The following is a 14,218-nucleotide window of genomic DNA, read 5'->3' as shown; positions in this document are numbered from 1 at the left end:
TACTCTCTAGGCCTGGGCTCCTTCATGACATAAATCACTGGCAAAGAAAGAGAAACAAATCTATGTAGATGTGTATTCCGAGATGGTACTGCACCGTGGGAAAAGAGTCCTACTGCAGTGTCAGGGGTGATGAACGGCCAGTCTCTGAGGATCCTGGGATCCGATGATCCCTTCAAGGGTCTCACCCTTTTATTATATATTAGTCTGCATTTCAGTGAAAAAGCAAACTTAACTTCTGAAATTATTTGGGCATTGGAAGCAAAAATAATAAAGGTATCTGATCTTAGAGGATCGCAGGCAGGCTAAACTATGTAACACAGTATTCATAAGGAAAAGACAGAAGAAACACAGAAATAATACAAAGCAGGTGTTTTGTATAATAACAAAACATTAAATGAATTACCTGAGATTTCATTTTAGGGAACGAGAAAGAAATTAGATGAGAAAAAGTATATGGAACAAACACTTTAGAATGAAAATGATCAACTATATTTCAAGGTTTATCAAATATACCCAAGGATGAGCAGAATCATCAAAAATGAGTTTGTGGGACTTCCCTGGTGGTCCAGTGGGTAAGACTCTGCGCTCCCAATGCAGGGGGCCTGGGTTCAATCCCTGGTCAGGGAACTAGATCCCGCATGCATGTCACAACTAAGAGTTCACATGCCCCAACTAAGAGCCTGCATGCCGCAGCAAAGATCCCGTGTGCCACAACTTAGATCCGGAGCAGCCTAAATTAATTAATTAATTTTTTTAAAAAAATGAGCTTGAACACACTTGGCACTACCTACATCCTTTAAAACAAAACCGAACTGAAAAACCCCCTTCAAGGCCCTTGCCAACACCACTCTCAGCTGGTGACGTGCCCCCAGAAAGACTGTTGCCCACTGGGAACTAGGCTTCCAGCAGCCCCTCCTGCCCCACCATCCACAAAGGCCTTTTCCTCTCATCTGGGATCAAAGGTCGCTTCTAGAAGCCACGCCCACCTCCTGGACCAGGCTCCCTTACTACCTCCAGCCCCACACCCAGTTGGCCTTCCAGGACTTCCCCCAGGGCGCTGCCACAGTTAGGATTCCAAAGGCGGCAAGGGGTGGATCTCTGTGTGTCTCCCTCCCCTTGGGGGCCTGGAGAGGAGGATTCCTGCCTGACTCACCCCCATACTTCAGGGCGTCAACACTAATCCCTGTTTGTTGAGGGGAAGGAGGGGCAGAGGAAAATAGTACCCACCACACACCCCCAACCCCAAAACTAAACACCCAACCAGCAGCTCCTCCGCAGACCCTACATTCCGGATGGGCCTCTCTCTGGTTTTACTCAGACTCCTTCCAGGAGTAGCCTGCCTTCACTTCGGCTTCCTCCACGCCTCCTGAATTTGCAGCCCTTTGCAGTCTGGCCCCGCCCATCTGAAACCTGCTTCTTAGGTCACCAGAAGCCTCCTGATTTCTAAATCAACTGACAACTTTCCAGGGACTTACCTTCTCCTTTGCACTTAACAGACTTGTCCTTCCTCGGTCCCCCAACCTATTTCCTCATCTCTTCATTGTGTGTCTCCTCTGCTTCCCTTCTCTCTCTGCTTTCCCTCTGAATATAAAGGCTTCCATAAGGATCTTTGCTCCTGAAATGCTTCACTCTCTCTCTGGGCAGTCTTATTCATTTTCACAGATTCAGCTTTTACCTGCTCAGTAAAGAATACACAGGTGCCATACTCATCCCAGGTCTCTCTTTTTTTGTTTTTTTTCGGTTTTTTTTGGTACGCGGGCCTCTTACTGTCGTGGCCTCTCCCGTTGCGGAGCACAGGCTCCAGACGCGCAGGCTCAGCGGCCATGGCTCACGGGCCCAGCCTCTCCGCGGCATGTGGGATCTTCCCGGAGCGGGGCACGAACCTGCGTCCCCTGCATCGGCAGGCGGACTCTCAACCACTGCGCCACCAGGGAAGCCCAGCAGGTCTCTCTTTCAAACACCAGACTCTTACTTCCAATTAAGTACAGGATGCTTCCACCTGGAGGTCCAAAAATGTCAAGGAAGATCTGGGTGTGGAAATCAGATTTGTCTCACACTAAAGCCTTATCCAGTCTCCTATCCAGTATACTCCTGTTGTAACTTACCACACAGCACAGTACTTGCTGACTTTCGATCTGTCTCTCCCAGGGGAGTGTGCCTCAAGGAAGATGGGAATCAGATTTCATTCAACTCCACATCCCCAAGCCCTGCATGGTGCCTAGCACACGCAACACACTCAAATGAATGCTTGTCCAATGAACGAAGACAAAGGGTTTACCTTTTTCATCCCCACATCCCTAGCACATAATAGAAGCTCGATAAAACACTGCTGCAAACAATCCAAAAATGAAGACATGTTGTGGGAAAGAGAAATATTGAACGAATTACAAATCCACACATCACAAATATGCAATGGAAATAATTCGTTTGAGAGAAACTTCAAGATTTCCCATTATATTTCTAGTTGCAAATACATTCACAAAACCATACAACTGGCCATCAAATATTACAAATTTACTGCATTATTAAAATGATTATTAAGAATTTAATCCTTAATAAAATTAAATTTTAAATACTACTGAAACATAAATATTATGTATGTATGGTACCATTATTAATTAAATCAATCACTGTTTTAAGAAAGTGAGAGGCTATATTTATGTTGTTGTTATTTATGCTGTGGTATTAGGAAGTCAAGTCATACACTTAAGAATGTGAATTTTAAGTGACCACATTTTGTTTGTTTGTTTATGTTTATTCAAATACATTATGTTTCGAAGGCCAAAGTCCTATTCAAAGGATTCTCCCTCATTGATTTCTCACATACGAGGTTTATATGGCCTTTATACTTTGTATTTCAATCCCTATTTTCATAAAGATATTTAGTTTTCATGAGTGAAGAACCATGTTCGGGATTGATAGATGACTTGGTTTTTAAAACACTGTTAATACTCAAAGCTGTTACGATTTTTGAAAAAGCAAACAAACAAAATGTGTCTGAACAACACTTTAATAAGCCAGATGTGCACTGCCAGCCACTGGCTAACTTATCTAAAAAGCCCAAGGCAACGCTGAGATAACCTGCAGACTGTTGTTATTTTGTATAAAATACTTATTTCCTATATTTAAAAAACTTCCCTCATTTCTGGCCTACCCTTCCAAAATGTCTCGTCAGTCAAAAATTGGTCTCTCTTCATTCACTCGTGTTCCATGCCTGTGTCAGCTCAGGTTCCCATATCCCACACATTAACCCCACTGTTCCTCTGGAATTCTCACTGGAATGTTGCACAATAGTAAATTACACTCATTTCAAAATGAGCTGTGTCACTGTTTCCCATCAGCATGGATATGAATCACTAAATGAAACCAAAAACAAAACAAAAAGCAAACAAAACCCCACAAATGTTCACACAAATACGAATCATTTGTTGAAGTCCAAGGGACAAAGTTAAGTAAATACCTTCCATGTGGCCAGCAAACTTGCTCACATTTTAAACAGAATTTTCTCATCTCAGTCACTGTGTTAGTGGAATAATAAAATCTGACTTCTGACTGCCTTCATGGGAGTATACCCCCTCCCCCATTATGAGGGCTCTGTCTCAGTTCCCTTTCTTCAATTCATCAGCCTCAGACTTAACTGGAGACACAATTATGTTCTAGGCCAATGGTCCATATTTCTGAACTCTTACTTACAAAACCAACAAAATTATCATTGTCTTTCTTACAGATAAAGTAATGCAACATGCATGCTACGGATTAAAAAGTTACCACAGATAAGTGTAATTACATTATTTCTGTACCTGCTTGATTTTAATTCTCCTGAAAAGTATTATCACATGCTTATCTTCAGTAAGAAACAAACATTAAACATGTCAGTGTTGGTTTTAATACTCTGCAAAGTGGAAAGATAGCTAAGCTTTGAATTTTGATTTGTATTCTATTTGTTACTATAAATCCTGCCAAGTTCTTTCTGGCTCAAGAATAAGAGATGACATGTAGATCAGGAAGGACCACAAGATCAAACCAAGGTTAACTTCTTGATACGGAATTTCCCAACCCTTTCTAAAGTCAGCTGTTGGGTTTAGAAGGACTCACGTTCTGTGAACTTCCCTGAGCAGAGGAAGATCTGCTAGTCATTAGGATTCTGACCCTAAGAATCAGAGGAGAGACATTAAAACCCAGGGTCTCCTGATGTCAGCAGCCCGTTTTGCTAATGACATTAAAATCAAAGGCACACAAGAAATTTTCTATCTCAGTTCTGAAAGCGGATGACAAAACTCTTCAGAGAAGCTGATGGGCCAGACAAGAGACCTAAATGTCACTTCCATTTCAGATTCCTATGCACTTGTGAGGGCGTTACTGTTAACAAAGATAATATTCAGGATACCTTTTATCCTGACTTTTTAAGTTAGAGGATTGAGTCCAAGTGGATAAAATTTCCTTAAAAAAAAATTAACTCCTTAAAAAAAAAAAATAGATCCACCTCTTAAGCAAAGCCATAAGGTGAGTCAAGCTGATTGTCATTTTGACCTTCCTTTGCTTTAATTCAGGAGCCTATTTAGAAATGTAACGAGCAACCCTCTTCATTCGGTTCAGCTCAGCTAGCAGAGCTAATAGGCTTCTAATTAATTTCCAGAAGATCGCTGTTATAACTAACAGGTTTTAAACATTTGGTTGATTGGGGAAAATGAATTGAATATAATGTATTTGATTTGGAAAATTAGTTTTCATTCTATGTGCTTACCATAATAGTGTTTATTTTAAGTTTACATGATTCCATTAAGAGTCCCAGATCACCACTGGGTTCTTTTCATCTTTACAGTGTCCTATCCAAATTCAAAAAAAGAGAAAAAAAAAAATCAATTTACATTTTGATTTTTGTTGGCCTTTCTTTGAGGGCAGGTCGACTTCATTTTTGTGGCTTTAATAAAAATCTTTGCTTGCTAATATAGCAACAGGTCCAAATACTTCAAAATGATCCCAGTGATACCTCGTCAAAACCCCACTCATTGAATGCAAAGCCTCTGGAGAAAGGCTCCTGCACACAAAGATGAATCAGTTACTGCACTGTTTATTAAGTTTCACCTGACTCCTCCTGATAACCATTTAAACAATGAATGTTGGGAAACGTCTCTCAAAGAATCAACAACAATGGCAGGGATCAGGGCTTTTATATTTAACTAATACCATCTTATAAAGGAGAAAATATTTCTTCCTGAAGGGATTATGGGAGCCTTCTTAGAGACACCTGCAAACAAAACAAGTGACAATAGATCTTTATCATAATTGATAACCGAGTCATCCTTTATAAAAAACTCCTTTCTTGAAGACAATAATATTGAGATTTACTATTGCAATTAGATTCAAGAAATCAGCTAATTGGAACTACTGGTACTTACATTTCACCAAGATTAAGTTAGACCCTTGTCCCTCAGGTTAAAAAGAACAGTAAGACTCTGCCTCTAAATCACAGCTTACCTCACATTGGTAAACAGTGGAGGCCTCTGACCATAGGCTACATTCATTGGCGCATTTCTTTGTGACTAACAGGAATGGCTAGAATAATCTCAGGCCTATTATTGATATTTCTGACACAGTTAATTTTCCAAATTAAGTATTTGTGGCTCCTTTTATAAAAATGGCTCCAGGGGGCTTCCCTGGTGGCGCAGTGGTTGAGAGTCCGCCTGCCGATGCAGGGGACGCGGGTTCGTGCGCCCCGGTCCGGGAAGATCCCACATGCCGCGGAGCGGCTGGGCCCGTGAGCCATGGCCGCTGAGCCTGCGCGTCCGGAGCCTGTGCTCTGCAACGGGAGAGGCCGCGACAGTGAGAGGCCCGCGTACTGCAAAAAAAAAAAAAAAAAAAAAAAAAGGCTCCAGGAGAGACCCTACGTTTTGACTTAAAGAGCACTTGAGCATTGAAATAAAAAATGGGGGTATGGGGAGCATCAGTATCAAGCCATGACTGCACACCCTAACTGCAGCATTCCTCCTTCCTGGTCTTAAAATGGGCTCGTGTTAACTGGCACTTAGGGAATGTGAAAAGGCTTCCAACTTAGGAAGTATCAATATTAGCAGCAGCAGCTGGGATTTTAGAAAATGTACACCTTTTAATAAATGTGTTTTTTTGGTTGGTTTGTTTGTTTGTTTTTTGGTAGGTGGGCCTCTCACCGCTGTGGCCCCTCCCGCCACGGAGCACAGGCTCCGGACACGTAGGCTCAGCGGCCATGGCTCACGGGCCCAGCCGCTCCGCGGCATGTGGGATCCTCCCGGACTGGGGCACGAACCCGTGTCCCCTGCATCGGCAGGCGGACTCCCAACCACTGCGCCACCAGGGAAGCCCTGATAAATGTTTTTGATGTCCAAAACCCTTGGAAATGAAACAGAAAGTCCCCTCAGCCTGAATCACTTCAAAGTAGACAGAATTAAACAACAGATAAAAACATCCCAAACGCACAATACTAAATGAGATTAGAGCTCAGATGACCTAACATCATTCTTTAGAACTTCCAAGTCCACAGACAAAACAAAGGCTGTGTAGAAGGTATTTCTGTGGGATTGAAGGTTTGTTTTTTTAAAGACACCTTAAGACACAGCAATCAATGTGTTAAAAGAAAAGCTGTCTACAAAAACAAAAAAGACATTTTCTGAGATGACTCTGATCCCTTACTCAAATTATTGGCTTAAAGGTACTTGCTTTTAAAGGCTTTGTATCTCCCATAACCGCTCTCTATTGTCCTTGTTAAAGGATTATTTTCACCTTATTATTACTAATCTTTTCTTTGTAGGTAACCACACCTGGCTTTATACACACACACAAAAAAAACGGTGCAGTAAGTATTTGTCTTTTGTGGTAATCCGATGCATAATTTAGTTAATCTAGGCTACCATGAGAGGTGATTCTCTGTTGTGAAATGTGCTCACAGTAAAGGAAATCCACGCCAGAGAGCTGAACGGCAGCGGGAGAACCACTTACCAAGCATGTCGCTGCTTCGAACCAACCTTGACCGTGACTGTGTAGCCACTCCTACAGCAGGTGTCACTCATGTTAACTCAGCCTCCCGATCACAACCACACCTTTCTCTTACAAACGTGGCCTTTTACTTAATTAAGATAACACAGTCAGGCTGAAAGGCCCATCTCAGCCCCTGTGAAAAGGCCTTGAAAAACAGGCACTTTGCTTTGTGCTGTGAGAACTCTGACATGACTGTTACGTTACCTGGATGAAATCAAGAAATGTCAGGGGCAGCAAGTCATCCATATGCCCAATGTCTTTGGAGAAACGATTCAAAATTCTTCCTGCAAGAACAGGATATGAGAAATTACTCATTTCCCCAGACAGGCCCTTTAAGAGAAACAATTCATGGACAAATTAAAACAATATTTTAAATGCATATGTATTTAATATATTATAGATTCATATGAAATAAGCCAATGTCAGTGGTAAAGAAAAAAATAGACGTTACCTAAAGAGATATTAAAATACCAATGGCAGTGAGTGGGCAGTTGAAATTTTTGGCCGTTATTTTTAAACGGGGGTGGGGAGGGGAGAAGCGGGTCTTGTGGAAGTATCAGGAAGGGTTGGTGGATTTTAGAATGTTTTGTCCTTTTACATCCATCCTATTTAAGACTTCAAGTGCTAGAGGCGGTAAACAATTTAAAATTCATAAATTACTCCTAATTGTTACACTAACTTTGATTTATCAGAATTAATGTTGCTAAGTGATACTTTAAAAAAAAAGAAAACTAATTACAACCTGTCTGCAATTTTTTAATCCCCAGGATGGTGCATAGCACCTTACATCTTGGGAAATTTGGGATTCTTCCAATTTCCAAGTTGTGCATTTACTACCAGGGTAATAAGTTGTTGTTTTCAGAGGCGCACCAAGTGTGAAGAACACACGACTCATGCTTAAGCATCCAACAAGACCAGAGGGATGGAAGCAGGAAAACAAATATTACTTGACGACTAAAAGATCATTTCTTATTGCTTTTATTTTCCTTCTCAAAATTCACCAAAACAGTATACTCTGAAGGCTGCAGGACTGGAAGATGAGAACTAATTTGTAATAAATATCTGGTCTTTTTAATGATTAAATCCAAAGGCACTGAAGTAACAACACACGCAGGCACGCACACAGCCTATTCTGGTGTAGCAGCTCCTGAGAAATGTGTTATCTAGGCCCCTGAACTTCTTTCATAACTGAGGCTCCAGGAAGCCAGCCTGCAGGTGAGATGTGGGGCCTCTAGGTGCTCTTCCTGACCCCTGTCAGAGGTGACTTTCTCCCGAGGCCCTTCACACCAAGCCACAGCTGGACACTGAATGAGCAGAGGCTGGGCGCTGAGTTTCCGCTGCCGGGATGAGCCAGCCCTGCTGTCCTCCGCAGGGCGCCTGGCTCACCGGAAGCACAGGGTGCGGCCAAGCCGGGGGCTGTAGACATCGGAGGCTTTCGCCCTCGGCCAGGCCAGGCCGTTACCGGCTGGGCCTCAATTCTCCTGTCTCAGGCTTAGGAAATACAGACTCCAGAAACCGTCGTTTAGTGACACGTTTGGAGGACCAGGGACAAATTTTCGGAGCCTCTAGGAATGCTTGCTTTAGAAGGTGATTCTCAGGATTAAATGGGCTCATGCAGGTGAAGAACCCAGTCACAATGCCCGGTGAGTTAACAGGTGCTCAACCACCAAGGAGAGATACTGACTATTCCCCCCAGGTCCTGCAGCATCATGTCACCTCGGAAAGTCTACCAGACACTGGAGCGATGTCCACCTGTTAAAATGCACTTGCTGATTCAGGAGTGTTGGGGGAGCTAGAGAGTCTGCATTTCTTCCCAGCTGTCAGGTGACCCCCCCCTTTAAACTATTTCCCAGATCACACTTCGAGGGGCAAGAAGATGGGAATCATTTAATCAATTCTGCTTTAGGAACATTAAAATCAGATGCGCAATTTCCCCACATATTCTCATTTAGTTATTTTTTACCTTTTCAAAGCAGCAATGCCCAAATAAGGAATATACACGACAAAAAATGTTAAAGACATCCTTTAAGTTCTTGTGACTTCTTCAATGGAAAAATACAACTTTTTAACGTAGGCAGAATTTGGAAACAAGTATAATTTGTCTTAGAAAGTGTTAAAAGAGATATTGGCTACTCAGGGATGAACAGTATGTGTCAACCACCCCTTTACCATTCACCAGATGTGGGAGTCCTAAGGTCTGAGAGACCCAGGGTTGGCAAAGAGTATAAAATACAAGCAAAGCAAAAACAATGAGAAAAACCCATCTCCCCTCATAGCAAACTGAACAGAATGTCAGAGATCACCAAAAAACGAAACTCTTATTCACCAATGAGCTAGGTATAGAAAATGTGAGATCAAAAAGTTCGATAGTTACTACTACTACTTCTTCTTCTTATTTATTTATTTATTTATTTGGCCGGGGGGGCGGGGGGGGGCGGGGTGGTTGCTGCCTTGGGTCTTCATTGCTGCGCACGGGCTTTCTCTAGTTGCGGTGAGCGGGGGCTACTCTTCGTTGTGATGCGGGGGCTTCTCTTTGCAGTGGCTTATCTTCTTGCGGAGCACAGCCTCTAGGCGCGCGGGCTTCAGTACTTGCAGCACGCAGGCTCAGTAGTTGTGGCACATGGGCTCAGTCGCTCCACGGCATGTGGAATCTTCCCAAACCAGGGATCGAACCCATGCCTCCTGCATTGGCATGTGGATTCTTAACCACTGCTCCACCACGGAAGTCCTCAACAGTTACTTCTTTGCACTAAGAAATATTAAGAGAACGAATGGTGTTTGCAGAATATTTCACCTGGCTCTGAAATAGGCTGTTGTAACCAGAGGTGTGATTCCAAGTTCATGGCCTCATAGTATTAAACTTTTCTCAAAACTCTCCAAATGAAATCCTAATGATGAATTCACTTCACACACATGCCATGACTCTTCACCCACATGACACATGGCCCCTGCTGGAGTTATCTCTAGGGAGGTAGAGGGAAGGGCAGTTCACGTGAACATGGGGAACCCAATGCATTTTCAGACAGTTCTGTTAGACGGCTTTCTCACATCAAACCGAATCTTGCCTTCCTAGAACATCCAACCTCTGCCGCTTCTTCTGCCCTTATAGCCACACAAAGGGAACCTAATTTCTCTTGATATGACAGCCTTTCAAATACTTGAATGAAGTGAATCATATCCTTTCCAGCAACTACTCCTTGGGGCCTCAATGATCCCTCATAAGGCTCGGTGTCCTATCTTGGCCGCTGCCTCTTGTCCAGACTCAGATGGACAGTCTCAGTTAATGCCTTGTGCCCAGTATTAAAATTAATACCCCAGGTACTGCTGGATTACCTTAGGGTAAAGTAGTACCACCACCTCTCCCATCTTGCATATCCAATCACAGAGCCAACAATCACGATAAATTCTGGAGGCCAGGTCACATTTTAGATGTGGGTATAATGAATATCCACATGGCTCCCACCGGTACTACACAGGAAGATACTGGGGACCAAAGAGCAGTATGTATAAACTCTAAGCGTGTACCTCTTCTGACCCAGAAATTCCATTTCTAGGAACATATACCCAGGAGTTAATGAGTGCATCAAAGATATTCAGTGTGGCACACTTGGCAAGTCAGAAGTAGAAAACAACTTGAACAAGTCTATAATGTATTACGCGCAATTTTAATTTTTTCTCTCCCCAGGGGAAGCCAACTCACTGACTAGCCACCTAGTCATTCCGATTTCCCCTCCTCAAGCAACACAAGGCCAGGAGAGAAGCCAGGAAAGTGGACCAGCCTCACCATACCCAGCAAAGATCAGAGGCAAAGTGGCTTTGGGCACGAGCCCTGTGACAATGGCCCCAGCTCCCATGAGGACCCCAGTTCCCAGCTTCAGTTACAGGAAACTCAGCATCGTTCCAGCTCCAGGAGATGTCCATTTCCTTTCGATCAAGGTCTCCTCATCTGAACTAACTTGTGTAGATTCTGCCCCTAGCAACCCAAAAGCCTAGACTAGAACAAGCGCCACATGTCCAACAAGAGACTTGCTTTCTAAAATTAGTTGGGGGAATTGTACAGTTAAATTTTCGAATTACTAATTACCCTTTTAAGTAACAAAACTAACCTTTTTTATTTTGACCATTAACAGTTAGACTGTTTTTAAACATGGCAATAGCCTTTGGGGCTGCTTAAGGCTAGTGAAGTTGCACTCCAACCTCCACCCAACTACTTTTTTTTTTTTTTTTTTTGCGGCATGCGGGCCTCTCACTGTTGTGGCCTCTCCCGTTGCGGAGCACAGGCTCCGGCACCCAACTACTTTTTTTAAAAAAATCTTTTTATAATACTGTGCTTTCAGCTGATACATTATGCTATTGCCCAGAGCTTGCCACCAACTTCCATTTTTCCTTTTAGAGCTGAGGACTGAGGAGACCCTACATCCAAGTAGAGCCAAAAAGAAGACTCCACGCACTCTCAGCAAAGACCTAAGTGATTCTCATGTTTAAAGGCACAGATTTTTCTGGCACATTGTTCGGTGAGGGACTGTTTCAGCGAGCTTCCAGATTCCACCTGGGGTCTGGGTATATTCTCAGAACATATCATAGTATAATCTATTTAGTGGTTTGACTACTTTTCATGTATATTAGTCTTGAGTTTACATCTAGATTATACACCCTTTGTAAACATGGACCACATTTCTCACACAATCTATAACAAAATGCAAAGTGCTGGGCAAGGCAGAAGGTGGGGTTCACTAATAAAACACCACAAGGTACTGGCTTTCCAACCCTCTTTTTTAAAATAGGAACCCTTCTGTGCAGATACACTCTTACACAAAAACCTAAAACAAATCTATGAAATGAATTATTTCAAAAGGGGCTCATCCTGAAGGGAGATATATAGTAAGACCTGGAACCCACGTAGTGACCATCCTGTACATGTCAATCGGGGGCACAGTTGGAAAGATTAATTCTGATCACTATGGAGTCCACCAGCACTCTAGTCGTGTTTGATTTATAAACACATGGGTGAACGTTCCAGGACCTTGAAGGCTCCTGTGCATCCAAGTGAAGTTTGATCACAAAGACCCCAAGACTCACAAAACAATGCTTCTAAGCTATAATCTGTATGAAAATCTCCAAGGCACCTGGATTAAAATGTAACTTCTCAAGAGCTCTGTCTGCGTGAGGTCTGAGATTCCTGATTTCTAAGAACTCCCAGGGTAATGTGGATGCTGGCTGCTCAAAGGACCACACTTTGAGTAACAAGGAACAACCTGAACATTTCTGATGATGTTCTGTCTCAAGAACCTTTAATCTGGTTTTATCAACATGTATAATTATGTCCCCTTTATTTATTTTGGCCAAGTGGCTCACCAGGGATTGAACCCGGGCCCTGGGCAATGAAATCGCAGAGACCTAACTACTGGATTGACAGGGAATTCTCACGGCCCCTTTAAATTCCATTCTTTGCTTCCAGAAGCTAATAACCACTTGTCTCCATTTTAGTCACAGAAACTGAATTATAATATAGACATCATTAAGGCAGGAGTTCTACCCGTTTCATTCACTGCTGTTACCCCAGTGCCTGGACCAATGCCTCACATACAGAGGGTGCTTGAGTGTCTTCTGTATGAATCTATACAACGAGCCTTTCTATAAATAAATGGTTTGTTTCCAAATCTCAATTATCTATTGATATTTCATGCACTCTCTTCTGGGGAAATGCATGGGGAAATACGAAGCGTCTGGTTTGGCATACTCACACCAGCAAAGGCCATTAACAACTCCTGGGAAATAAAAATAGAATCTGGGTCATAAAACCAAGTCCAACCTTTCTTCTTTTCCTTTGTGCTTAATCAAGTTTCACTTGCTCACACATTGCCTCGTGCAGGTTGCCGGCCCTGCACCCGGCCCTTCAGACCAGAGGCCCCGGTGCGAAATGGCCGCGCCGACACCTCAGCTTGGCGGCCCGCGTGCAGAGACGCTGGGCCAGGCACCGTGATCCAAGATGCTGGTGGCACAGAGCGAAGACGCGGCCACAGCAGCAGTGGGTGACACCAGACAGTGTCACTGACTTGCAGGCTTAGGCAGGGTCAGGCTAATGGGTTCTCATGGAGGAAACACAGCCTGAGCACTTAGAAGGAGGCCAGAGGATGGACTGACGGAGAGTGGAGTTTGTCCGGGTGGGAGGACAAATATTTGCCTAGTTGGAGAGCTAAGATAGGAGAGAACCTGTGTGTGAACGGGCGTGGAGAAGAGTGTAGTGTTAAGGGGCCTCTGCTGAAAATTCCCTAGAGTCACAAAGAGGTCTGACTTCTCTTGTCAAAGCCATGGTTGCGAGGTGGAAGTCCTGAGGAGGGGCCTAGTGGAGTGAGCATGCATCTTACACATCCGACCCAGGCCAGACAGTCTGAGAGCCCCCGGCCGACAGCCGAGGACCAATTCTGTCTTGGCCTGTGTGCCCACAGACAAACCCTGTACAGCTTCACCAGGCTGCCTGTGCTACACACCAGAGATTTGGTGGGATTTTTTTCTTGTGGTCGCTCTGCTTGGTTTCTAGAACACCCCCAACACCACATGAGCACCAAGTAAGTGCCAGAAACTATGTACGCATCATCTCAAAACTATGAGCGAGATGTTGTCCCCATTTTACAGAAGAGGCAGCTTAAGCTTAGAGGCAGGAGGAAATTAATTCAATGACACTCGGCTGTAAAGTAGCCAGGTTGGGGACTTGCACCCAGGGTTACAGAGACGAAGAAAATTTACGTCATTACATCTATGACACAGAGCTGTTTTACTAGACGCATCTGAAAACTCTATTAAAAATGTACTAATAAGGATGAGACAATAAAATCATAGGCAGGGCTGGTGTTCAGCTGGTATGAACGGTGATCGTCAAACTGGCCTTTGACAGCCCAGCCCCTTTTGATTGGCTAATGTTGAATCCATTAGCAACCACAGCATCCACTAGATGCTGAATGCTTTGAGTATTAGAAGAGTTCCAGGAATTCTCTCTTGGCTAACCATAATTAAAGCAAAACATTTAAAATAACCCCACCTCAAAATTAAATTATAGAAGTTATTGAAGATGGAATGAATACATAGATTAACAAGTGAAGAAGTGACTGAAAAAGAATGAATGAGGACAGAAGCAAAGTCCAGGGCTTGAGAGCCACCTCATTCCAGGCCTTACCCTGTCCTGCGACATAGGGCAAGTCACATCCCT

The 14,218-nt window shown here is 43.4% G+C and overlaps 1 protein-coding gene across 1 annotated transcript in view; it reads right to left on the bottom strand.

Annotated features, from left to right (window-relative positions):
• Positions 1-14,218, bottom strand: part of ABCC4 (ATP binding cassette subfamily C member 4 (PEL blood group)) — a 217,450-nt gene that overhangs the window by 62,272 nt on the left and 140,960 nt on the right. The window contains exon 20 of the mRNA XM_022576930.3: positions 7,216-7,295. Within this exon, the coding sequence (XP_022432638.1) occupies positions 7,216-7,295 (80 nt within the window). The remainder of the gene's footprint in view (positions 1-7,215; positions 7,296-14,218) is intronic.

This window comes from Delphinapterus leucas, chromosome 18 (genome assembly GCF_059928025.1).
Source record: "Delphinapterus leucas isolate spDelLeu-1000000601 "Yukka" chromosome 18, BTC_Dleu_Yukka2, whole genome shotgun sequence".
NCBI classification, from domain to species: domain Eukaryota; kingdom Metazoa; phylum Chordata; class Mammalia; order Artiodactyla; family Monodontidae; genus Delphinapterus; species Delphinapterus leucas.
Note: the sequence above shows the minus strand (reverse complement) of the source record. Positions and strands in the feature narration are given on the sequence as shown.